This window comes from Trachurus japonicus, chromosome 13 (genome assembly GCF_045865225.1).
Source record: "Trachurus japonicus isolate A0001 chromosome 13, Traja_1.0".
Lineage (NCBI taxonomy): Eukaryota > Metazoa > Chordata > Actinopteri > Carangiformes > Carangidae > Trachurus > Trachurus japonicus.
This window is the reverse complement of record NC_140919.1, coordinates 14520378-14548172: the sequence shown is the minus strand read 5'-3', so window position 1 is coordinate 14548172 and position 27795 is coordinate 14520378. Positions and strand designations below refer to the sequence as shown.

Below are 27795 nucleotides of genomic sequence, written 5' to 3'. Positions count from 1 at the left end.
ACATATATTTGGGTGTTTGACTTTACTTCCAGCCCCCAAAATGTTTTCCCTCAGTTGCCATCCAATGATGTCATTCGTTTTCAAATTTGCATAATACCAACCTGTGAGTATAGGTACCGGTTATGAGGATGAAAAGAGCTGTGATGTTTGATCCTTGGGGTAATTTGACCGAAGCATGTCACAGATGTATCATGAAGACACCTGGGAACTATTTTAATTTGTAGAAAAGGGGTATAATATGTCTCCTTTAAAGGAATAGTTCACCAAAAAATGAAATTCATGCTGATGAATACTCCGGAGTAGTTTTTTATTCCTCAAAGTGCATCTGGAGACCCGGGAGGGGGTTCGCAGTCCAACGAAATCCTTATATGAGAGTCGATAGCGCCCGACACAAAAACGTCCATAAAACTACACAAAAACCTTGTAATATTCCTCCACACTGCTCGTCCGCTGCAATCCAAGTGTCCTGAAGGGATATAGTCCAGAGTTTACTCAAAACGACGCCATTTAGGACATTTTTACAGCCTAAACAGTCCTGTATTGCGCTCTGACGTTCACGTGCATCAGATGATCAGGCAAATTCAATTCAGGACTGTTTAGGCTGTAAAAATGTCCTAAATGACGTTGTTTCGAGTAAACTCTGGACTATATCCCTTCAGAACACTTGGATTGCAGCGGACGAGCAGTATGGAGGAATATTACAAGGTTTTTGTGTAGTTTTATGGACCTTTTTATGTAGGGCGTTATTGACTCTCATATAAAGTTTTCATCAGCATGACTGAATTTCAGTTTTTGGTGAACAACATAGGCCTACCTTTAACACATGTAGTTTCCATTGCTCTTCGGTGTCGACTGTAGCCAAATACAAAACCAACACAGACGATCAAAGACAATCATCGCCTTGTTTTACCTGCATCTTGCCTCTTTTTTAAAATTTTTTTATCTGTTTTTGTTCTGTGCCTTGTCTCATCTCCGTCTGAGTGATCACCACCACACACACACACACTCTCACCCTCCTGGATGTAGTGACGTCTCACCAGCCCCTGTCCTCCAGTCAGTCAGTCAGTCAGACAGACCGAGCTGCTGCTGCTGCTGCTGCTGCTGCTGCTCAGGTCACTAATGGAACGAGACAAGGCTTCTTTTCTTCTTAAGGGCCGTGAGAAATGGGGCGAATGCACACACACACACACACACACATGCACACACACTGAGCTCTTGAGCGGTGGTAGCTGTAACTCTTTCCACAGCCATTGTCCTCTGATCTGAGGTCAGAGTCAGTGAGTGAGTCAAGGATGGAGGAGGATGGATCAGCAGAGCTCTTGTCGCTCTGCAGTGGTCACCGTCACTCAGATGTTTGTTTTCACACCGATGCCGATGCTGCCTCGGCTCTGCGTCGTCGTCGTCGCCTCGGCTCTGCTGCTAATTTGATGAATTTCATTGTGTGCATCTTACATGAAAGTTAAATCAAAGTCAGTGTTAATGAGCCAAAATGAGATCATATCATGTTGTGTACAGTAGCGTCTTTGATCACGCTTGTCTTTGATGTCTTTTAATTATGCTTTTTTCACCCCTCCCTCTGTCTCTCCGTCTCTTTGGCACAATTGTTGAATGAAAATTAGTATTCAAACAAAACACAGAGAAACTCTCACATCTATACTTTGTGTCCTCACAGCAGCAAATGTTTTTCACACAGAATACAAATGTATACACGCAGCAGACCCAGCGGTGGGTGTGTTGTTGCATTATTCCCTGTGATCAAACGACGTGTGACACTCTCAGACAGACTCGTCGTCAGTTTGCTCGTTTTTTGTTAATTCATGCATTATGTGAATTATTAAAAGGCAAACTGTCAAAAGCTCAAACACTAGATTTTACAGACACATTCACCTCAATTTTTGTTCTTTACACGCATTAATTAAATTTGTTATATGTAATGATTTTCCAGTGAAAAGGCCGGGGATGTAACAGAAACATGAACATGAAATGATGAATGTTGCAAACACAAATTCAGAAATCAACTTTTCTTTTTCATCTCATCCCCGGAGAGTTACGAGTGAACTTCTTCCAAATGTTGAACGTCAATTACATAATTTAAACATCACCGACTCTTGTACAGTCTGAGTTATTATGTCTAATTTTATTTTTCTTTTAGTTCAATTCACCTCTAAGTTTCTTTATACGCCGCTGCCATTATATCCTGTGAAGTAAAGTTAGTCACGAAGAGCCTATGTATGTACAGTACATACTGTAGATAGAAGATGGGGCGGGGGAGTGGATGCTGGGTTGCCACGGCGACGCAGTAAAACTAATTCATAATGTCTGAAAAGTGCAGTCGTCTGCAAAAAAAACAAAAAAAAACGACCTCCTCTGTGTATAAATTACAGTGCTGGGAAATAATGATAGTAGCTGAGAATACAATATCATCTGAGTGGATCATTGAGACAGGTGTGTGTGTGCATGCGTGTGTGTGTGTGCATGCATGTTTGTGTGTCCCCTCTACTCTTTATTTGCTCTTTAAAGGCTAGTTTTGTTTTGTTTTGTTTTCTTGCAACCAGTTTAAAAATTGAACTCGGTGTGTTATGACTGTTTAGAAAAGACAAATTTAAGCTAACCGTGTGTGTGTGTGTTTTATATGACTCATTGCAACTGGTGCTACATATAAGAAAGGCAGAGATCCGAGTGTGCAGATGGAAAACATCACAATGGTTCGAGTTGTTTCACTTCCAATTAGCACTCACACTCTCACTCTCACTCTCACTCTGCTCCTTTTAGTGGACGTCTGCAGAAAATGAAGCTGCTGCTGCTTTCAGCTCTTTACTGTACATTACTGTCTGTGTATATGTGTGTGTGTGTGTGTGTGTGTGTGTGTGTGTGTGTGTGTGTGTGTGTGTGTGTGTGTAATTGAATAGAGACAGACAGAAAGGATGTGTGTGTTTTTGTGTGTGTAAGTGTGTGTGTGTGTCTATATGAGTGTGATGGTCTGATAGCGGTGTAAAAGTAGCCTCAGTGCTAATGGTGTTTGTGTAATGGGCCATGCCTGGATTGTCAGATCAGCACTGGATGATGCATCCATGCTACACACTTACACACACTTACACACACACTTATACACACTCATTTATCCTCCTTATCAGTTCTGAAATCACACACATGCAGACACACACACATATGCACACACTGTGTATGTAATCATTGAGTCTGAGATCTGCTGATATCCCCAAGACTTGTTGTCCACCACTTTCACTCTCACACATAGGCTACACACACACACAAAATAAACACACACCGGTCCAACGCTGCTAATTGTAATGGATATAGTGTCGACAACGTGACCTCACAGTCCTTGAAGCTCGGAGGAAGTAATTACATTGATTAATTGCATATGTTTGCTATTGATCGGTGCGGCGGCAGCTTGCCTATTGTTTAGCACACAGCTGGTTTCCAACAGCAGCACGACACGACGGGCAGTTAATGTAAATGTAAATGTAAATGTTAAAGGGGGTGAGGCAGTGATCCATATTAATGTTGTGTGTCTGTCTATGTGTGTGTGCAAGGCAAACAGGCCATGACAGACAAACGTCCATGTGGCTGTTGCATGCAGTTTGATTGTGTATTTGTGTGTGTGTGTGGAAATTTTGCACATGTCAAGAAATACTGAGTTTTGGCCCTCAGGGTTTGGAGCAATCTTAAATGTCAAGGCAAGGGCACACACACACACACACAGACACACACATACACACATAGACACACACACAGACACACATGTATTCCCAACAACTGTGACCCGCCTCTGGCATTTCTGAAAGGCAAAATTTTGGCACCATCATCGACCCATGTGGCATCGAAGACCCACCACAGAATCATAAACCTCATCCGGGCGGTGACTCAGACTTCAGTTTTATTCTCTAGCCTAATTTTTTCATATTTAGGTTAAGATTAAGAGATGAAAGATAAGATTAATTTTAAAAAATGCAGGCGAGACTTCTGTCTATTGGCCAGAACTGCAGTCCACACATAGCCTATACAAACACACACACACACACACACACACACACACACACACAGTGTCAGCGTCTCCCACCCCCTGGCAGCAGCTGTCACTCATCAGCACCGGGTGCCAGAGCGGACCAGGGCCAGTCTGCTCTCACTCAACCTTTGTTTGCCGTCCTCTAAATCAACCAAAGCAGCGATGTGCGTCGTTTATTTACTCCACTAAACCACTGTGTGAGCCGCGTTGAGTTGTGTTATACATAATAAAACATAACAAGGCTTTAAAGGAGTCAGAGATGACAAGTCTAAGAAGATGAAGTCAGCGGACTGAGAGCTGCTGCTGCTTACTCACACAGGCTTAATCAGTTGCTCACTCACTGCTTGGCATCGTGGCGCGTGACAGATTGTCAGTAATGTGAGTAAATGCTGTAATATTTATTATGTCTTCCTTTTATCATGATGCCACAGAGACTGCAGGCTCTGATCATACACAGCTTATGTAATCATATAAAGCCTTTACTGTATGTGTAGGCTATATCTGATACTGTACAGGCTTCCTACTATCAGTCCCATTCACCTCAGCTGGCTTTACATGTGATCCATGTGCTAAACCACTGTGGATTACACCAGTGCAGAGCTGATACACTCCTCTGCACCACCACCTCTGGCTACATAGTAGGTGAAGATTATAGCTGAAGAACGCACAACGACGATGAATCACTTGGTATAAGTGGAGGAGAGGAGAGAAAAATAAAATGCAAATTATCTGACTTCTCCTAAATAGGACAGCTTAATAGTAAAACCCCCTGCTGGGACTCAGGGCAGTTAACAGTAGGTGGTCTCATGTAAAATTTACTATAGAGCAGCTGCTGGGTTTTGTGCTCATCTAGCGCCCCCCTGTGTCCGCACACAGCATCACAGCGTGGACCGGATGGGAAGTGGGTTTTTTTTTCTTTTAGAACTTTTTATTTAAATTGAAGAAAGAGATCTCCGCACACTTAGATCTATGCAATCTCACTTTATTAAAAGCTATAAGCTTTCGGTCTCAGACGACCTTCATCAGAGCATACAGAACAGAACAGACATACAGAACTTTTTATTTAAACATTTTACAAAACATTTCCTGACATATTAGGCTACTTTGAAAGTGTGTTATAGACTGTACAGTATAATGAGTTACAATAAGAATACATAAATCAATAATAAAATGAATAGATAAATTAAAAGGGGAGAGAAGGAGGGGGAGTTACTGTAAAATGAGAATAAATAATAAGAGTAGAAATTGATAAAATAAATAAATAAATAAAATGATTAACTAGATAAATAAAAATAAGTGATAAAACACACATTCATCTATACATCATCCTACACATTCATGTATACACATAGGCAGCCTACATTCAAACACATGTATATGTATACAGTACGTATCATTAGATTAAGGTAAAGAGGCATAAAAATAATGTATTAAAACAGGATAAGTAAATATATCGCAGACTAGCAGCCAATAATTTACATAATTATGATATTAACAATAGTAACAGCATGAGAAGTGGTTTTATGTTCGTCTCTATTATAGTTTGACTTCCACTAACCAGTAGCCGTTAGAGATGTAGAGGTAAATCTCTCTCTCACATCTAAACTGACTCAAGGCAAAATGCTGCTGTGACAAACACGCTGATTGATAATCAATCACAGAAACCTGCTGAGGCTCTGTGAGTTTTAAAACTAATAACCATTTATTATTTTTTTTAAAAGTGCTTTTGGGCTTTTGTCGAATGCCCATTAACTATACATATGCAACTGTAAACTGTGTATATTACATAAATGGATGTTCATCGGTATCTATTCATATGAGAGGTAAGAAGTACAGATGATAAATCACAGTGATCATAGTATTAAGGAGGCTGGTGAATTTGATATTGATTGAGTAAAAAAACACTTTTGACACATTTTGAAATGTAATTGTGTCAAACATTTTTACTTTTTGTTTCTAATCAAAACAAGACTTTATGATATCCTCAACCATAACCTGCTAAATAGACTAAAAACATTTGTGTTTTTTCTAAATGCCTATCTGTTTTGTTATGGGCTGAATTTGACCAGGCAGTGGGTTTTTAATGCAGAGAAACACACAGGAAATGTTTATCAAACCACCATGAATAAGATAAATGATGCTACAAAATATGACATAGAAGAATAAAATCCCATAATAATTGCATATTATAAAGAGATTCAAGGCCTGTGTTGTTGTTGTTTTTGGCTTTTTCTTCTGCAAACTCCTACTGTTTTTATCCTAAATCTTCTTTATTTCCCCCTGTTGGGTTTATTATTACTGTTTTTCAGTGTAGGTGTTGTGATGAAACATTTTATTTACTGTTTATTTTCAGTTTTGATTTGTTTGGTGAAACACAGACCTGCATCTTTGCACAGAAAACATTTAAATGATATATTTAAAAGAAACACAATATTGTAATGAACTCATGATGTGTGTTCAAGTAGAGTGTATGTATAAACAGTAGTACACACACTATTCACCACTACTCAGTGTTACAAATCTCCTCTCACTCTCCAGTTATGATGTTATGGAAACCTGTAAAAACAGAAATGACCAACAGAGACACTTCAGTCTCGATTGAACCATAAAATAACATCACAGTGGCCGGATTCACACTGATAATGAGTTTGTTTCCAGTCCGCACGCTGGTTCCCACCTGTTATAGCCTGCATGGTCCCGGTCCTCAGAGAGAAGGAGTCTGGTGGTTTTGTCATCACTGACTGAATGTGTCTTATTCAAACTGGTGTCTGGTGATGGTTTACTTTCCACACAGGGACCACACACACACACACACACATAGGGCAAGGTAATTTAACGGTAGCACGGCCAGAGTTAAACCTCTGGCTCCTCAACGCCAATGCCGGCCCGACTTTGTCTCCTGAGGTTTCGGAGAGCGAGTCTCTCTTTCAGTTTCACACTGGATTACTTTTACAGAAACGAAAGAGGAGCCTATAATCTAATGCTGATGATCACTGTAAAGCCAATGAGGCAATAAAAAGTAGTTTTATTTACCATAATATTATCATTTATTCCCTTCAATTAAAAAAGAACCTGAGTGTGATGATGCGTGGGTTTATACAGATGTTTGTTTCTTTGTTTTCCGGCCCTGCTGTGTGTATATATCTGTGTTTACGATGCGACTGTAAAAGGCTGAAATCAATTTAGGTGTGTGTATAATTCATTTGTGAGAGGAAATGAAGAACACTGCTCTGTGGATATTATATTAATCCGTTATGCATTAGTGCACAGCGCCGGACACAAGGGAGCGTGACCCTCGGACAACCTTGAGCTGGAGCTTAATAAACACACATGTAGAGAGAGGATCTGATCCGTCACCTGTAACACTGTATAATATTAAAAAGAAAAGAAAAAAAAAGCCTTAATGGAAGTTCATGCAGGATTTTTGAGAAAAAGCAGAAACAGGTTTAAGAGACTCCACTTTAACTCTATAAACTGGACAGTTTGACACATAAAAGGTTCATGAAGTACGTGACTGAGAAGTAAAACACAGGGGGATATTGACGTCATTAAAATAAAATGAAAAAAATAGGGCTTGGATTAAACTTTTCAATTCTGTCAGTCAGTGATAGAAACACATTTACTGCTGCTGCACATAGAAACCAGAGCTGTTAAACTCTGGAGCCAACTCATTACAGCTATGAAGCTTTTTATATAATAACAGCAAGAGAAAGAAAATGAGCAGCTCTGTCCTGACAAACAGCAGCAGCAGCAGCAGCAGCAGCAGCAGCAGCAGCACCACCACCACAGTCAGTCATGGGAACGGCCTCTGCTAATAAATTAAAGTTTATATGTAAACAGGATTAAATGAAAAACAGCTCTTGGTGCATCACTGACACTGCACAGCTGATTAATGAAAGAAAAAGGAAAATAAAATGAGCATTTTCTCATTATTTTACTGATACCACTTTTACCACTGATTGGTTTGTGTGAAATGTGCTGTGTACTTGACACGTGAATTAACATACGCTAGCAATCCCATAATTCAATGCCCTGCCTCCTTCCACCTGTCCATGACAACAGGAAATCATGATGATTCATAGGCGTCTGTAACGTCTGCTACACTGACGCTATTGAGCGTCTAATAGCAGCAGCAGCAGCAGCAGCAGCAGAATAAGCACATTTCAGACTGAAGTCATTGTCTTTATGTTGGTTCTGCACTAATGTTTAAAGGGATAGTTCAACATTTTGGCAAATCGGCCCATTGCCATAATCCCTATAGTCATACTGTAGCAGTAGGTTCGTTACCTTTAATTGTCGGTGCAAGCTGTTTTTAGAACGGTGGAGCAGAGCCGTGAGCTGCTCAGAGCTACGCTATGGAGGCTAATGGGATTTCTTGGTTTCCCTCATCAAACTCATCAAATACACAATCCAACAACTCCAAAACGCTCTTGTGGACAAGTTGTGACCTGCACATTCACCACGCTATGAGATAATAACAGAACGTTATGAGAGAGAGTTGTTTTAGAGGTAAATTCATGCAAAACAGCTGATGCGCATTCCCGTCGGCAGTTTGTCCACGAGAGCGTTTTGGAGTTGTTGGATTGTGTATTTGATGAGTTTGATGAAGGAAACCAAGAAATCCCATTAGCCTCTGTAGCGTAGCTCTAAGCAGCTCACGGCTCTGCTCCGCCGTTCTAAAAATAGCTTGCACCGACAATTAAAGGTAACAACCTACCACTATGACTATAGGGATTATGGCAATGGGCCAATTTGCCAAACATGTTGAACTATCCCTTTAATACTCTTTAATGCAAATGAGGCTTGAATGCTTATTGAATGGAAGAAGAAAAGGCTTCAAGTGACTAAAGACATTCATAACCACAAAACGTCCCTTCTTTTCTTTTCTTTTCTTTATTTGAATGTGCTTGATTTGTTAAGAAAAAGAAGAAAAATTAAGATTGTCAGTTGCTGAATTTCACTTTGAATGAATGGTTATGTCTACACACACACACACACACACACGCACGCATACACACACACACACACACACACACACACACAGAAAGAAAAGCAGCATGAATGCATCCAGTACGTTACACAAAGAAACTCCCTTTTTGTAACAAAGTGTAATTTCCATGAATGTGTGTTTGATTATTTGCACTTTACATTGCAAGTGATTTCATATCATCGATACCTTTTAAAAACAAAAAAACAAACAAAAAAAAACAAATCAAAACAACTCAAATGTCCAGTCTAGTGCAGCTGTTTTCATTAAATCTTCCTGAAGGCATCACCACCCACTTATTAAAATGAAATCTACATCAATAATAATAATAATAATACACAGGTATTTCCATATACTGGAATGTCTATAATGTGTTATGCTACAGATATTTCATTTTATCTTCCAATATTTCATTTCATCATACTGTAAGATACAACTTGCAGGAATTAAGAGGAGCAGGGCTGTAAATTACAAAGCTCTATTCAGGCATGAATAATAATAATCTCCTTAGTCGTTGCGCATGTGTGTGTGTGACAAACAAACAAACCGTAAGGAGCTACTGTACTGTACAGAAACGGGAATCAGGATTTCCCATGAAGGCACACACACTGCTGTAGCTCTTGTGTATTTGTTCTGTCCTGAGTGATGCAGACACGCGCAAACCTAATACACAAGTCTGAACTGATACGACTCCTCTACTGTATGTTGTCCTCGTTCCTCCTTCCTCGTTGAGTTTTGCGCGTTGCAGTTGAGATAATTAGTTAATTTCAACTTGAAGCTTTTGCAAAAGGAGGTGAGAGCCGACGTAAAGTGGTTGCGATGGCTTGAAACAACAGAGAGAGAGTTGGGTTAAAACTTTATAAAAAAATCTTCCTGTGGATCTCTTCTACTTGATTACTTTCCGTGTTGAGAGTGTGGGCAGCCGGCTGCAGAGCGATGAAGAGATGAAGGAAGAAGCAGGAAGAGTTCAAGCTCCACTGTTATAATAAGAACTGAGGGAAGTTGTATGTCCTCTTTTTTTTTTTTTTATAATTACCACCAAGTCAAGTTAAAAACAGATGTCCAGATTTCCATTTGACCAGTCCCTGCAGTTTGACGTGGATGCATGAGTCCCGTTAGTTGGTTGGTCAGGGAGGGCAGATGAGATGGAAACCAGATCCTGGGTCAGCACTGATTAAAGTCTGGTATCCAGGTGGGGATCACTTTAAAAAAAAAAAAAAACAGACTGGACTCGACTTTGACTTTGCACGCGAACACTGAAGGCTGATTCCAGTTCTGCCTGTTGCTGCTGTTAAAGTCGATGACCTCCCTCCTCCAACTCCTGCCGTTACCAGGATTCACAGTGTTTTTTGTTTTTTTCGTGGACCGTCACAGGAAGACAAGAGTCTCGAGTGCACTTTTTAGAGACATGTTTCTCCTGCTCCTTAAAGGGATACTTCACCCAAAATCATTAAATTCACCAATTTTCTACTCACCCTCATGCCAAGGAAGGGTTTGGAGAAATTTCAGAGTTATCAAAATGCTTTAGGAGTTCCAGGGGGGGTCCGGCTGGCAACGGGTTTTCATATAATGGCGGTGGATAGAGTTCACTTTTGAATCGTCCAAAACTGCTCGTCTGTACTGACCCAAGTGTCGTGAAGCTGCCACATGAAAAAGTAGTTGGGAAAAAATTAATTTGATCTCTGTTTTTAGCCTCGTTGTAGCAGTAGCTCCCAGTGGCTATCCACTTCCGAAGTCTCTGGAGGAACTATGAAGTTCTTCTTTCCGTCTCTGCTTCTATAAATGGCCAGGCTACTCGGGAGGTCTTCTGTTCGTTTGTCTTGGTAAACCATGGATGAAAACACGGAAGAACTACGAAGTTCTTCTCACACATGCGCGCAAACATCGACAGAGCTGCTGGGAGATACTGCTACAACAAGGCTAAAAACAGAAATCAAATTAATTTTTTCAGAACAACTTTTTCATGTGGCGGCTTCAGGACACTTGGGTCAGTACGGACGAGCAGTATGGAGGTATCTGGATGTTTCATAGTGTGTGTTTTGGACGATTCAAAAGTGAACTCTATCCGCCGCCATTATATGAAAATCCGTTGCCAGCCCGGACCCCCCCTGGAACTCCTAAAGCGTTTTGACGACTCCTAAACTTCTCCGAACGCTTCCATGGCAATGACGGTGAGTAGAAAACTGGTTCAATTATCGATTTTGGGTGAAGTACCCCTTTAATAAACTCACAGGCTGTCTGTGCGCTTGTGGCAGCTGTCGCACACTCTGACTGGGTGGTCCCAGCCTCGGGAAGGCACCGGCCGGATGTGCGTGGAGCAGGGGCCGCACACGCCCTGTCCGCAGGCTCTGCAGTGGTGCTTGGACATCGCCGCGGTGAAGGTCTTGGAGCAGTTGTGGCACTGGGTGATGTCGTGGTCGGGCACCCAGTAGTCTGGCCGAGCCACGTCCTTCACAAAACCTGAGGGGAGACGACGGGACATTAAGAGTGTTTGTTTTAACAGTTCCTATCGTAACCCTCAAGCTCAACCCTTAATCTTAGAAGCCCTCAAAACCGAGTGTTAAGGGCTATTTTGTGACTTAGAAATGGGATACCCCTTAAATGCAGATACGTCTTCAGACTGGCATTAGTTATTTTTTTATATTTGCACTGTGAACTCTGCCAGTTTAATCGTAAGCCACAAACGCAGCATCATCGACGGGTCCATTTTTTTAAATTGTTGTGGACTATCAGTCAGTAATTACTTCGGTTATTAGTTGTTTTTTTTGTAGCCTCTTAGCCTAGAAATCTAGCTGCACCCTAGCGGCAGCAAATATATTTGCTCCGTAGGTGGGTCTAAAAACGAGCCATAGGAACTTTTTGAGTCTCGAACACCGTTTGTGTTCACCAATCACAGCACTCTATCTGTTTAGAGAGTCGTTGGGCGGGCTTAACGCGATGACGACATACATTTTAATTGGCTTGTCAGGCTAACGTCATCCTGCTCTTAGCTCTGATTGGTCGAGCGCTACCCTATTGGTGCAGAGGCACTTTGAAAGACAGCCTTCATCCCGCCCCCTGGATTGAGCCGAGGTCTAACAGTCGTTGCCAGACTAGACATTTTAATGATATAATCTGGCTTGTCAGGCTAGTAGCAGTATACAGTATAAGTTAGTTGAGTTAGTTATAAATTGATATTCAAACAAATAATCTGTACAAATACCACAACCACGGACATATTCAGCTGAAAGTCACCACGGCTTATTGAAACAGGGTTCCTACAGTTTAAGCCAAGTTCAATTTAAGACTTTTTAAGACTTTTTTTAAAGCCACTTGAAATGAAATTTAAGACCGACTTCATAATAAACACAAATGCAGAAAAAAAACACCACATCAATTACATATGGTTAGGGACAATTTTACCCACTTCCAAGGTAAAGTGACTGCTACATGAACATTGGATTGTGTCTCTTTCCAGCTGTCCTTTCAAAATAAATGCATAAAAAGTCCTGAAAAAAAAAAAAGCTGGTGGCGTTGACGGCCGCCACTAACTTCTCTATGTCGGAATGTTACCAATTATTTTGAGATTTGAGACTAATTACAACCATAAAATACCACTTACCATGTCTTAACATTTTTAAGACCTTTGAAAAATTGATTTAAGACATTTTAATGCCAATTAAGGCCTTGTTTTTAGATTAATGAATTCAATGCCTTTTAAGACTTTTTAAGGATCCGTAAGAACCCTGTGAAAGGTAAACACCAGCTGTAACTATTGTTAGATAACTCTGCGGCTACGGGAGATGACATTAGCCCGGTCATCTATCGGCGCAAACATTTTACGTAGGCTGTATCTTGATAAAACAACTTAACAACTACATTACCACTGAGAAAAATGACCATTTTGTAACTAAATGATAGCAACACGGCTTGTCCACCCCGGCCGGCTATTGATAAAAGATCGTAAAATACAAAATAAATATTGTGCAACAATGAAGTAAATAATCCATAAACTAACTAAGATAATACAATGGTTTTTGTAATATTTATATCTAATACTGCATTCTGGATAGCCCTTGCTCCCAAGGGTGGTGTTGGAGAATCTCTATTGAGGGTTATACAGCCCATAAACTTGTCCCTCAACTTAACATCCTGAGAATCGGGACAGCACTAGCACTTCACGGGAGCGCAGATTTTTAAGATTGAGGGTTAAGATAGGAATTTGAATTCACCCAAAATAGTTTTAAACTTTCAGCTGGACCTGTATGTTTGTTTTAATGTATTTATTTAAGTATAATAAGCAGGTCCTGAACAGACCGTCCTGTGAGGCTACTTTATATAATATACTACACTGGGACTGGTGTGAATTATTAACAGGCATCTTTAATGTTTATGAAGTAAATCTCCAAACAGTCATTAAATATCTGAGATGGACAAACAGCATCGAGCTCATTAGCTGTTTTATTTATGTTATTAGCTCGTCACAAGTGAACCATCAATTCAAAGCGGCCCCCCGTGGCTCGGTACTGTACGTCCGATTCAAACGCCAAGATCTAGAGTCAACCATTTGTTGTTATCAGCAGGGTCGTCATGGTGAATTCAGTCAGTCCTGAGCAACAAGAAGCAGAGCCACTTGTAGCTTGTCTAATAATCCTGTAAATTACTTCCACTACAGTTTATCTGGCCATTAGGATAATTTTGGCCGCTGATTGCACTGGTGCCACATCATGGTTTTTGCTCTGTGTAACTAATAATTAGAATCGCTGGTTCGATGCCCTTCAAAACGCTGGTATGGGGTTGATTGCTTGGCCTGAGTTAATCCGGCTTCCAGCTCTGGGGGAGAGCATCACCCAAACAACTTCACAACTGACACTGAGCTTCCCTTCGGTCTGGAGTAATAGCTACACCCCACAGAGTGTGTGATCAGTCAGACTTGTTTGTTATTGCTGGTGTTTGTCTGCTCCGCTCCACTCTCAGAGCACGTCCACACTAATCCGCATACGTTTTTTTATCGTTTTGGCGTTTCGCCCAGACGGAAACGGCTTTTTCGGTGGAGGGGGGGGTAGAAACGTTATTTGTTTGGAAACGGGTCCCAGAATGGGACAATCTAAAAACACCACCAGAGCATTTTCGTGTAGATGCCCAAAACAGATCTTCTGTGAAACCCCACCACCGCTCTCACCTGCTGCAACCTGAGCCACACCACTACACGTTAGGGATGTCAAGGTTATTTGTTTTCACAATTAATCGATTCCTAGATACCGTCACTTCCTATCCTGCGTGTCATTCCCCCCCTCTCTGCCTCCCATTTCCTGTCTCTCTTTCTCAACTGTCCTGTCCATTAAAGGCAAAAAAGCCCCGAAAAATATACTTAAAAAAAAAAAAAAAAAAAGTTAGCGTGTCATTTGTATTTAAAAACAAAACGACACAAAACATTTGGTATAGATGACAATTTATGACCTGAATATTTCAAACACTTCCCCTGGGGGGTTAATAATTGGTCATATATTAATAGATACTTGAAATATTATGCGTAAATAAGGAGTAATGTAATTATATTTTGACTCTACTGGATTTTACACATTCATAGTGTTGTGAAATTAATTAATGCATAATAATTTCTCTGACAATAATCGTACCGAGAAAATTTATAATCGTGACATCCCTACTACACGTTACAGTCTGTGGACGTAATGTAATAACAATGGTTGACTACCGTCGGTCCCTCGGACACTGCGGCTGAATTGCGCCAGTTAAATCATCACGATCGCCATATTTACACTGACACGACTCCCTGTCAACCTTTGATCAACTTATATAATGTTTGGAGTTTGAATACAGCACATTACATTATTTATTATACTACATTCAGGTGTGTATGCAGATATTTCTTGAAGCGATGCCGTGTTTACAGAGAATTTTCTCAAAATGAACAAGTTATTGACAGCTCCATGGTAAAAACGTAATGGATTTTTTTGACAGTATGAGCAGGATTTCCACCTACAGACAGTCAGACTGGTTTGTGGTCAATATATACATATACTATATATGTGTGTGTGTGTGTTAGGACGCAGCTGCACTCACAGAGAGGATAGTCCACGGCGGTGGTGACCATGTCCAGCGTCGACTGAGCCACCTCCGTCACCCGGCGAGCGATTAGACCGCGAGGCTCCACCTTACACACTGAGGAAAAAACACAAATGTTTGTAAAAGCAGCAACAACAACAACACTTATGAAATAATGATCAAAATGTCAAAAGCTAATTAACATATTTATGACATCATCACGTCACATTTGCACTCTGTTCCCAACATCTGTTTTATTCTCTCTGTGGTCACATAAACAGTATTTTAACACAGCTGATAAAACTGTTCTCATTCACATATTGTATTGTTTCTGTTGTGAGATGATGGAACAAGTAAGAAACGAGTGACAGAGTGAAACGCGGCCGATTACGACGACCCGCTCTGCCGAAATCAGTGCACGGCTGAATTTTCCAGAACTACACTACAGCTTTTCCAGGACATTTTTACTTTTTGTTCTCTCATTTTCCATGTGTTTTCCATGGCTGGAAATTTGGTCCCAGTTTACCAGGACGTGTCGTGTGGGAACAATGAGCAACGTTATAGGAAACTTTCACTGTTTTTGTGTGATGTTTTAATCACCAAATGCTTAAAGCTAAATGTGGGGAACAATTATCAGATTGATTAAAGAGGAACTATGCAGGATTTGTAGCTTATCTATGCTACATTTTTACCTTAATTGAACAGCTTTGGAGTAACTGGAGCAGCACTTTTACCATGATCAAGGGAAAACTAAAAGTAACTGTAACTGTAACTGTAACTGTAACTTGTATATAACAACTGCTGGGGCACCATTTTTCAGTTAATTGTACACAATGTTTTTTGTGTACATCATTTTGGTTCTAGTACTACTTACATAATTACAATTATGTATTACATTTCGTGCAATATCTACACACTTCTACTTGTGCAACTGGGTGTAATGGACATCGTGCAATACAACCTGGCACTTTAAACTGATGTGCACTTTGATAAATACTCTTATAGGGCATCGTGCAATAAAACCTGGTACCTATGCACTCTTGCACTTAAACACTTGTCACTTTAACCCAGCACTTATGCACTTTATCTCCGAGAAACTCCTATGGTCCCCCTACCCATGGAACGTGTTTGTCAATATGTTTTACATTGTCATAGTCGTCTTGTTGTCCTTGACTTGTCCTTGACTCCAGATGGAAATTAGCACTTTTGCTACAATCCAGCACATTTACATGTTTTTATGTCCATTAATGTGCTCTGTCCCATCCAAATAAACAAATAAAGTAAAGTAAATTAATTGTGATTTGTGTTTAATAAATGACATGTAACTTGTAACTTGCTGAAAAACAACTTTGCACGCGCCCTGTAACCCGTAATCTCTTGTTTATGACAGATTAAACAACACAAATATAAACGTCGCAACATCGTATATGATATATAAGGTTATCTACCGCTCTATTGATTGATTTCTCACCGGCTTCTTTGTAAACAAATGCAGCGGAAAAGCGGCCAGACTTGCATAGTGCCTCTTTAATCATTGAAAATCAATGTGAAAATCAAGCTCTACAACTACTACGACTTATCTTAATCCATTTTGTGACGTTCAGTGTGATTTTATAAATTGCGTTTAATCCACTCACTTCCTGTTTGCAGTTCAGTGTTTGACTGTGTCTCACCCTGACTGCTGGTGTCAGGCAGCCCCCCCTGGCGGTGGCAGGCCTTGCAGACCCTGACGGGGCCGCTGCCCCAGCCGCGCTCCGGCACCGGCATCCTGTGGCTGGAGCAGGGGTGGCAGAAACCCTCTCCACAGGATCTGCAGTGGTGCTTCCTCTCTGCCTCCTCAAACACCTTCCGACAGCCATGACAGGCCTGGAGAGAGAGGGAGAGGAGGGGGGTGGTACAATAATAAAAGGGCACGAGACATGATAATTATACTGAACGCAGTGCGCTGAGTGAATAATTGATTCAACAGTGTCAAACATCGTCACGCTGTGTTGCACTTGTAACTTTTCCTGTTGGTGTCGACTCTCTTCGTACTGTGACGACCCCTGTATAGGTGTCTGTGTGACAGTGTCTGGTGGGTGTGTCTAAAACCCTGTGTTTCTCCGAGGTTGCCATGGACTGATTATTAACACCTGATTTGTGATCTGTTCTTGCTCCATCTCCTCTTCAGGCTTACTCCTAAACTGCTTCTCAGGTACCGGAGTTGCCGAGGATGTTTGTGGAGGGTGACGAGCAGGTCAGGTTACATTATAGGATTATGTGCACACAGTTGGCGCTTTCACATGTGATACACAGTGTTACAGGATTATGTGTGGTAAGACTATATAGTCTATTCTAAAATGTAGGTTTTCTATAGTGTATTTTGCATAGGTTATTGCATGTACCTTTTTCTCTTTTCATTGTATTTTGAAATTTTGAGCTGTGGTTTGGGGTATGTGAGTGGCCAGTGTCCCATTTGGGGCACGCTTTCCCAGCCAGCTCCTTCTTTTTGTTGTTTTATTTCACATTACAACATTCGCACACATTACGTTCCCACATGCATCCACATTCACACTGCTGATATCACTGACTTCCACATCCCACCTGTTTGTATTGTTTACTTTGAACATTTTTGTTAAATAAATGATCATTTTTGCTCCGCCGTTTGTGTCCCTCCCTATCCTTTGTTGCAATCTCTGAGCCGGGTTGTAACGGTACTCACAGTGATCTCTGTGTTGGGTCTCCAGTAGGGAGGGGCCACCTGGTCGGTCAGCCAGGCGGCCACGGCCTTCGTGGGGCCGGTGCTGTACTCCGACACCGACTGGATCACGTAGTTCATCCCATCCAGGACTCGCTGGGCGGCGTTCTGGTGGTTGGTCAGGAAGGTGTCCGACTGAAAGAGAGAGAGAGAGGGAAAGATGAAAAAATGGTGCAGAAGAGGAGACACTTTCCACTATCTAGGTTGTATTCACACAGTTTACAGTTATATATTTATTATTTATGTCCAACAGTTCCATTTCTCAGGGTTCCCACGCTTTTCATAAAATCATTTTCCAGGATATTTTCAGCTGCTACAATATTGCAGACATGTTATTACGGCATACACTAATAAACCCCCCGTCCCATTCATGCTGTGGAGAAATGTCCTTTTCCACAGTTGTACCTCATTTTGTACATTTAACCAGTTTGTTTCTATGTTTATTCCTCTGTTTTTTTTGTTTTTTTTACTTTATTTTTTCCAATCATTAAAAACAGATACAGAAATACAAAAACACAAGGGGAATAAACACTACTTTGTCACATAAAGGTGCCATTTTGTCCATCTTACAGCATACAGCTCTGTTTTGATTCGTTGACTGTAGATCATTTGTTCCATTGATCAAATTTCTTCTACAATCTCCAGCCAGTAGCTCAGTGGGTCAGTTCTCAGCCAACTTCTTGTAATGGCTTTCTTAGCTGCAAGTAATAGGATCTTGAACAGGTATATGTGTATATATATATATATATGTTGATTTTTGGTGTAATAAAAAAACGTGTTAATTTTCGCCAACCAAACTCCCTCCATTTTTTTAGAGCTTGTTGATGTATGTTGGGTCTTAAATATGGACTGCCAATCACTCCAGAAGTCTGTTTTAAAGATGTGCAGTCTGTTGTGGCTCTAACCTATCTATGAAATCATCTCTTACATGCAAATGATGACAAACTTATTATAGAATAACGCAAAAACATGTTGTTTTTTGTTTTTAAACCCAACACAGCTCTCCGCTGCTCCTCTGTCTGTCGCTCAGCAGAGGAGAGAAAATCCTCATGCTCGACGTCCAATATTGGAAACACTCATCAACTCAAAGTTTTCTTGCTCGGCACTTCTTTGGAAAAGAAATCCTTAGTGGGGTCTGAAAAAGTCAAATAGAGCTCTGGTAGCTGATGCCACGGTGTGATAAATCATTTTCCAGGACAACTCAAGCTTTTCCAGGACATTTGACTTTTTTTTTCTCATTTTCCATGTGTTTTCCATGACTGGAAAATTGGTCAACCATTTTCCAGGTTTTCCAGGACACGTGGGAACACCTTGCTGCTGTACACCCCTATCTGTGCAATACTTCGTTATGCCTTACAGCTACCAACACCGTATATAATTTTATTCTATTCTTGTAAATATCTGTATATGTATACACCTGAAACATTGTGGTACATAACTATATGTTTGTCTTACAGTATATCTCTATATTTGCATATCCTTCTGCTTTCTTTTTACCCTGTATGTTACAAATGCTACTTTAACAACCAAATATCCCATGAGTGGGATTAATAAACAGTCTTATGTCTGAATCCTGACTGTGGCTGTGAAAAGGCTAAAAATGTGCCACTCCTGTCTCGAACATCATGCAAGATGTTGTCAGTTTCTTCATGTCTGTTGCAGCCATGTCAGAATGAAACAATCAGCTTAAAACGCATTTTCACAGCCCGCCAAGAAACTCAACAACCATATACAGTAATAGCGGTACATAATTGTTTTAGTTTGGCCTCTTGAAATAACTGTGACAGCAAACACTACATCAACAATAAGTTCTCCTGCTAAAGACTTGACTGTCTCTAACACCAAAGGATGAGTTACAATCTTGTCTTGGAGACAAGTCCAGAAGAAAACTAATTTCTTTACTATTTGTGAAAAATACTATTGATTTTTTAAAAATTAAATTCAGACCTTGTCTTTACAAATAAGAAGAAATTCACAAAATTACAACATGCAAGTAAAAGAGGAACTATGGATTTTTAGCTTAACTATGCTACATTTTTACCTTAATTAAACAGCTTTGGAGTAATTGTGATGGTTAAATAAATGGCTTAACTTGTTACGAGAGAACGGAGGCTCTCTGCCTTCCATGTGCATGTCATTTATTGCCTCTCTTGGCTGAAAACAACTTTGCAAGATCAGCGTCGCCGACCCGGTGTCCGAGCTCTCGTCTCGGTGGCACCGTCACACAAGCTCACCCCGTAACCCGTAATCTCTTGTTTATGACAGATTAAACTACACAAATATACACGTTGTAACATCGTATATGATAAATAACGTTATCTACGGCTCGATTGATTGATTTCTCGCCGGCTTCGTTGTAAACAAATGCACATGGCCAGGAGGAGGGTTAGCAAAACAGCGGAAAAGCGACCAGACATACATAGTTCCTCTTTAAATGCAGTTTAAAAAAGAAAAGAAAAAAGAAAGTCCAACAAATGAGGAAGCCTGTGGTACTCACCCCCTCCCAGACGTGCTTGACCTCAGATCGCACCACGCAGCCCTCTGGGTCCGCGTTTCCCATCCAGTACTGTCTGCTGCGGTAGATTACACCACAGCTACCACACTCCAACACATACCTGTGGGAGGAAGAGGAGTTAGTTACTGTTTCATTTATTGTCCACAATGTGGAAATTTGTCTTTGGTCACATAAAAACAACAAGCAGGACGGCAACAACAACAACACTTACACACAAACATCTTCAGGGCAAAAAGCAGGACAGCAGTGGCAGTTAAATTAAAAACGCATCAACGGGACATGGTGTTCAGTGCTCCAATGGCATTAGGGATGAAGGATTTTTTTTAAAATATTACGAATTCCCCTTGGTACTTTGTATCGTCTACCAGAGGGAAGAAGTTCAAACTCCCTATTGCTTTTTTCCTAAGCACTTCCTCATACATACAACTTAATGGTTTCTGTCTCATTCCTATGATTTTTGAGGCTAGGTAGGTTTACTATTCTCTGCAGCTTGCTTCTTCCTTTTATGTTTACAGTAGATTACCGTACCACATTGCGGAGGACAGAGGGCAACAGACAGGTGATTAGATATGACCGACTGAAGGCAATGAAAGGTTGTTTATGTGTGTCTGTGTATGTGTGTGTGTGTTTACCTACCCTGACCAGGCATATTTGGCTAGTCCAAACCACGGGTTGTCGGAGGAAGCTGATGTTTTGGGCACAACGATCACCTCTCTTCCTCCTTCGTAGCAACGCTACAAACACAACACACAGTCAGATGGTAATAATACAGAAACATATTGATGCTGGTTACGACATAAAGATAAGAGAGAAAGACAAAGAAACAGAATGAATCAATGAGCACAAAGTCGCTCTTACTTTACAGATGAGGACCTTGTTGTTGAACTGGTGTGCGTACTGACAGAGCCCATCGGCCATGTGTGGGACCCTGTCTCTCAGATGGTTCATGCCATTTTTACAGCGAATGCTTGAGGTGAGACAGAAAATAAAAAAACGGGTCAGAGTCAGACACAACACGACGACAAGACTTCAGCGTCGGCGTTCAAACAAGTCTCAACAATGACCACAAACTGAATCCTTTCAGAAGCAGTGTTTTGATTTCTCCCACGCTCTATCCTCTCAGATTTCCCTCAAGTAGAAATACAAACAGTGGGTGGTGGGGTGGACTTCCATATCCCCCAGTCCAAAAACATGGAAAAGACATCAGGTTTTTATGTGTCCCACTGGGCTGACAGTTAACATTCACAAGAGCAACAACAGATTTCTGCTTAAAAGGGAAAAAAAAAAAAAACTCCCAATACTGTGTTTCAGCCAGGGACGGCTCACAGGTTCTCTTCTCCATCTGGTTATAAAAGTCTCGGACTGACTCAGGAGAGGAGGGGTGAAGAAAGTTCAGACTTATCCCTGTCAGATGTGTGTTGTTAAGAAGACAAAGAAGAAACTGAATAAGGTCTGAATAATTGCTTTTGCCTGATTCGGATTTTCAACAAAACAATTTTTTTTAAAAAGGCCACAAGACCTGTCGCCACGAAGGCCGGACGATGAACAACACAACAAGTCTTTGTTGAACAGTGAAAGAGAGTAATTGACAGTGAACTGGTGTGAGAGGGAGAGTACAGGAGCTCAGATCGCTCATAAAGCGTCTGGCAGAGAGGAACTCTAAGACCGGGGGTGTAATCCAGCCTCCACTGACATTTGTATTTATCAGAAATAAAATTTGGTATCATCCAGGGGTTATTTTAATTCAAGATCTGGGGAGAAAATAAGTGTATCTGATGAGGAGTTTTTACACAGTAGGGGATACTGTCATTTTTAATCTCTTACCAAATTATCTGACTTGATTTACACCCTGTTTCCAGCTGTGAGCCTCGCTACAGCTGCTTGAGAGAGGAGAACAACAAAGACACCGGCGAGCGCCCGCTCAAAGCTGATTGTAATGACTCACTTGCAGCTGAGGCAGACGGCGGAGCAGGTGAAGTACTCGTCTGGGAAGAAGGAGTACATGGTCATCTTGTCGTCAGCCAGCTCCCCGCAGAAACGGTCACTCAGCGCCTGAGGAAACAACAAGCTTCATCTCTCTCTTTCTGTTTTTTATTTAACTTTTTTGTGTGTATTTAAAGGTCCAGTGAGTAAAATTGAGGGAAAGGTTGTGATATCTACGTTCAGATTCTAGACTAAGTAGCGTCTGGCCTCCTTAGTCTTCTCGTTTGATTTGCAAACACAAGTTAGAATACAAACTCTGTCCAGATTTATTTTGGTTTTGTTCTGTTGTTAGTTTGTCTTTTGTTTGCTTATTTGTTTTTATTTTAATGTTCTTTATTTTCGCTATGTTTTGTTGTTAGTTGTTTGCTTGTCTTTTGTTGTTTGTTTTTATTTTAGTGCTCTTTATTTTCACTATGTAAATGGAAATCTTATGTGCAAAGGGTAGGCACAATAAGCTATTTAAATATGTGTTGTGTGTGTGTGTGAATAAACTTCATGAACTATTGCTTCAGCCTACACCTTTTGGTTGCATGTACTGTATCTACGCATTTTGTCAGTCACTTCTTTTTTTAATCGACCAAACTAATAAATAAACTAAACTAAACTAAAGCCCTCCCGTTAGCAAAGTGATTGTGGCCTCCGAGGACAAAAAAGCATGGAGCGATGAGGTGAAGATCTAAACCATTTTACGATATGCCGGCTGGACTCTCTGTTCGGGCTACCGTACAAACATGGCGGCACAAGATGGCGACACTCTCTAAAGCAAGACCCTTGCTATTTGTATATATAAAAGAATAATTATAAGGCTACAAAAACCAAACAAATTTTATTTTATAGCGATTAAACACTTATACGAATATATTCATTGGTAGTATATTCAGATTTTAACAGTAAACCTTGCCAGTTATTACACGCTGGACCTTTAACACCAAAAGGGTAACGGGCTACCACTTACTTCCAGTGCGTGAAACACTATGCCGGGCTGGCGGGGGGAGCGTGTGTGAGTGTTTTTCACTTGCTGCTTGACGGCGTCCAGCAGGCTGCTGTAGTCGGTGGGGGGCCTGATCGTCTGGGTGCCTACGTACTGGACCGCGCTGAAAGCCTCCGTGCTCAAATTCAGATCGTGGAAACGCTTCTGGAGCATCGTGTCAGCTTGGCCCGGCACCTTGGAGTCTAGAAGAAAGAGAGAAAAGTCTATTAAATACATCCTTCATTATAATAATAATAATTTTATTTATATAGCACCTTTAAAAACACAAGTTTACAAAGTGCTTCAATAAACAACATATAAGAACATACATATATTTTTAAAGCTCTCACTGGTCTCTTAGGCATCCTATAATAACTCTTTAGTATCTTTTACTGGCTCACACTGCAGGTTTGCTCTGTTAACACTGAATTTGGGACGTCCAGTTTTTCTTACTGTGCACCTGCAACCTATGACACTCTGTAAAACCATCTGAAACTTACCACACTTTTATCATTAAGACAATTTAAATCCATAACTGCATCTTATTTTACCTCCAAGTCCTCCTGTTTTTAACTAGACTTCTCTGTTTTCAATATATCTTTGTCACTTTTACTTTTTGGTATTTCGTATATGCTTATGCATGTTTCAAAACGTTTTGTGTTTTGTCCTGTCCTCAAATGTTTTGTGTTTCGTCTCGGCTATATTGTAAATGAGGTTGCTCCTCAATATATTTCCGAATATAAATAAAGGTTTTATAATAATAAAAAGACAAGTCACAAATGCCATATGGACCGCCCAAGCAATACAGCAACACAGGCAATACGAGAACCCAACAACAAATTGAGACCAGTAGGACTCAAATGGATGGGATAGGAAATAGGATGCAGTTAATTAGATAAAATAATTTAAAAAAAGGGGGTGTACATGATAAAAATAGATAAGATTAGATACAATAAGATAAGAAAAGATGGGATAAAAGAGTTAAAACACAAGGTGTAAAGTAAAACTAAAAGCATCTGAGTAAAACTGTGAGATAAAAGGCAGAGAAAGAGTTACACTTGTAAAAAACCAAAGGTGTGTTTTTGTCCCGACCTTGACCCAGCAGCTGAGTGTGTGTTGTCTCTTGGAAGACGATGACAGCGGGGCCAAGAGAAGACAGCGGCACATCCAGACCACAGCGGCTGGAAAGCGCCCTGAGCTCCGGGGTGAAGTGCTTCAGATAGGCCCCGGAGGCGCTGCTCAGGAACTGGAACATGTCGTTGTGGAGGCGTTCGGCTCGTGTGCGGTAGATGACGATATCAGACACTGCCAACACCTGGAGGAGGAGGAGGTGTAGAGTTAAAGCAGGGGTACGACACTTATAATATTTGCTTAAAGGGATAGTTCAACATTTTGGCAAATTGGCCCATTGCCATAATCCCATAGTCATAGCAGTAGGTTCGTTACCTTTAATTGTCGGTGCAAGCTATTTAGAACAGCAGAGCAGAGCCGTGAGCTGCTCAGAGCTACGCTACGGAGGCTAATGGGATTTCTTGGTTTCCCTCATCAAACTCATCAAATACACAATCCAACAACTCCAAAACGCTCTGGTGGACAAGTTGTGACCTGCACATTCACCACGCTATGAGATAATAACAGAACGATACGAGACAGAGTTGTTTTAGAGGTAAATGCAGAGACTGCTTGCTGAAAAACTGCCCCCGACGGGAACACGTATCAGCTGTGTTGTATGACTTTACCTCTAAAATAACTCTGTCTCGTAACGTTCTGTTACTTGCCCACCAGAGCGTTTTGGAGTTGTTGGATATTTGATGAGTTTGAAGAGGGAAACCAAGAAATCCCATTAGCCTCCGTAGCGTAGCTCTGAGCAGCTCACAGCTCTGCTCTGCCGTTCTAAAAATAGCTTGCACCAACAAATAAAGATGACGAACCAACTGCTATGACTATAGGGATTATGGCAATGGGCCAATTTGCCAAAATGTTGTACTATCTCTTTAACTTGTGAGTGGATGGTAAATAAAAAACAATGACAGTAGCTGGTAAGTGTCAAAATCAACATCACATCTAACTATTTTACCAGCCAGCTAAATTTAACTAACTTGATTTGATTTGATTTGATTTGATTTAGCTAACTTGATATCCCTCTTCTTCCACTTGTGTGCCGATACTTCCAGCATCACATGTAACTCGAGCATGGAGGCAGAAAAAACAGGGATATTGAAAACCTATGACACAATTTGGGATCCATTCAATCACAGTGTGTGTCAAAGATCGCTAAATATTACCTATAAAACTGCCACAGGCAAATTTTCTCGCCATGATGACAGAAATCAAAAGTGGATGTGCAGAAGAACTACTATTTGCGGTTTGCTTTTTTTTTGTGTCAACACATCTTGCAGTCCCGATAAAACCAATCACAGATCGTTAAAATTACCTTCAGCAACAGACGCATCCTCTGGTTCTGGTTGACTGCAGCTCCCAGGAGACCCTCAGTGTCCAGGGCGACCAGGCTGAGTTCGGGGTTGTAGGCGGCCCACACTCCCACCGTGCAAGAGCTGGGGGACTTTGAGGTGTAAAACACACTCTCACCGTTGAACAAGATGTGATTGAGGGTGTGGGACTTGCCGTCGCCGGTGTTGCCAAAGATGGAGAGGACCTTGACACCTGCGACGTCTCCGCACCCGAGTCCTTCCAAAAACTCGGACTCATTGTGAACCTGGAGAGGAGAGAAAGAGGACGTGAAGCTCGGCTGCCGCAACATTACATCACCTCTGCTGGCTTCTCTAGATCAGGGGAAAACCTTTGTGAACTTGTGTAAATACTACAATCATGGACCACAAGGAGCTTAAACAATACAACCAAAATACACCGAGTCATCGAAGGCGTGTTATGAGTGAGACTGTTTAGATTCAGTCTTTGGAAAAAATCAAATTAAGGCTGTATTCGTCACTAATAAGTAGCGTTGTAGTACTCAAGTTTCAAGGTCTTGGGTCTTGGTCTTATCCCGGTCGAGCTGGACTCTGGATTTTCAACTGCATTGACATCTTTTAACTCCGCAAAAGTCTCTCTCTCTGTCACCGGCTCACTTTGGTTTATGTAAATGTAATTAAATAACTTAAAGATAATTCAAATTGTTCTACAAAGGCATGTGCTTGTGTAACCACCTGAAGAACTTGGTTTGGACCAGCGTCAACAATGGGAGGAGGAGACTTCAGCAAGTTCTGTGTTGTGTTTTTCTGTTCAATCCAAACTTTGTTTCAATTAAATATGGTATAGCTTTGATATCAAATTATCTTTTCTTTTCTAGCTAAGATATAATGTAGCTATATATCAAACCACATGATTATTACCAGAAGTGGCACTGACTGAATACAGTAATGGTCTGGAAAATGGTCTCACAGTCTTGAGTTAGGTGGCCTTGACTACAACACTACTAACAGGTACTGAGCTGGCTGTGCATACATGCCAGGATACATTGATAAACATTAAAATGATCATTATCGACTACAGCTGAGACAACAACAACACCACAGTATCAAAGGTGCTTCCCTGCAGGTCAGTTGCACTGGATGACTCACCAGGGACTTTCCCACTGACTGACTCTCTCTCTCTCTCTTATTTGCTGCTCTGCCTCCTGCTGTTGTACTCTGTACTGTCTGTCTCTTCAGAGTTTCATTAGCCTGACCTCCAGACTAACTAACTAACTAACCTGTGGCCCCAAACTTAATATTTTAGAAGCGCTTGCAGAAAATTTAGGCGTGCACATTGTAAATATTCACATTTCCTCTTCATTCATGATCCTCACACACATTGGCCTCTTTTTCTTATTTGCTGCTCTGCCTCCTGCTGTTGTACTCTGTGTAATGTCTCTGCCTCTGTAGAGTTTTATTAGCACTTATATGTATATCGCAAGAAGACTAAACGTGGTTTGCGTAACAGACGTACAGTAATAATGCTACGGCAACAAACAGTGTGGAGATAAGTCTCTCACAAGCTTCTTTATTTAAATTAATGGCGCTAACGTGACTTCAGCTCTGTGTTTTTTGTTTTATTTCGTTTGTTTGCTTGTTTTTACCACACTAACTTTTAACACCGATGACAACTCATTAACATTTGTGTTGTTTTCCTCTTCTTAGCTTAGCGGCTAGCTGTTAGCAACCGTTAGCTCCAGTGACGTCAGCTAACTTTACCTTCAGGTTTTCCTGGTCGTCCACCAGCAGGAAGCTCCGGACGCCGCCGGGACTGATCGATAAACTCTCCATTTCCTTCATCAATATGTCGGACATCGTTGTTTTTATCGATTTAAAACATATTTGGCGAGACGACGGCGAGGAGGGGCAAAGCGAAAGTTCAACATGACTCCCAGTCCCCAGTCCCGTCTGTCAATCACAACAACACAGCAAGCAAGCGTGCGTGTGTGTGTTGATGATGTTGACGTCGACGTCGAGGGGGAGGAGCTAAGGACGTGACGTAAGACGCACAGTTCAGCCGAACGGCGCTTTTGGTTGGCTGATGCGTCAGCACCACCGTG

At 41.1% G+C, this 27795-nt stretch overlaps 1 protein-coding gene across 3 annotated transcripts; it reads right to left on the bottom strand.

Annotated features, from left to right (window-relative positions):
* Positions 1 to 8950: 8950 nt before the first annotated feature.
* LOC146975697 (zinc finger FYVE domain-containing protein 1) lies at positions 8951 to 27633 on the bottom strand. Of its 3 annotated transcripts, none has more exons than XM_085794917.1 (13): positions 27455 to 27633; positions 25699 to 25980; positions 24357 to 24579; positions 23250 to 23467; positions 22257 to 22363; positions 21170 to 21278; positions 20948 to 21045; positions 20294 to 20411; positions 17761 to 17931; positions 16697 to 16925; positions 15078 to 15176; positions 11229 to 11474; positions 8951 to 10434 (listed from the first exon to the last, which is right to left on the bottom strand). In XM_085794917.1, the coding sequence occupies exons 1-12, from the start codon at positions 27548 to 27550 to the stop codon at positions 11242 to 11244; spliced, it is 1983 nt and encodes a 660-aa protein (XP_085651043.1). In that variant the 5' UTR covers positions 27551 to 27633; the 3' UTR covers positions 8951 to 10434; positions 11229 to 11241. The 3 variants fall into 3 exon arrangements, with proteins under 3 accessions (XP_085651043.1, XP_085651046.1, XP_085651045.1); XM_085794920.1 differs by having other exon boundaries at positions 16733 to 16925; XM_085794919.1 differs by having other exon boundaries at positions 10333 to 10428.
* Positions 27634 to 27795: the final 162 nt, after the last annotated feature.

Bases quoted from the DNA above. Each gene is read 5' to 3' on its own strand.
- LOC146975697 (XM_085794917.1), bottom strand. From the start codon at position 27,550: ATGTCCGACATATTGATGAAGGAAATGGAGAGTTTATCGATCAGTCCC. The intron at 23,468-24,356 runs GTCGGGACAAAA...TCTTTCTTCTAG, and splicing joins CACTCAGCTGCTGGGTCAAG to ACTCCAAGGTGCCGGGCCAA. The intron at 20,412-20,947 runs GTAGGTAAACAC...TTCCTCCCACAG, and splicing joins GCCAAATATGCCTGGTCAGG to GTATGTGTTGGAGTGTGGTA.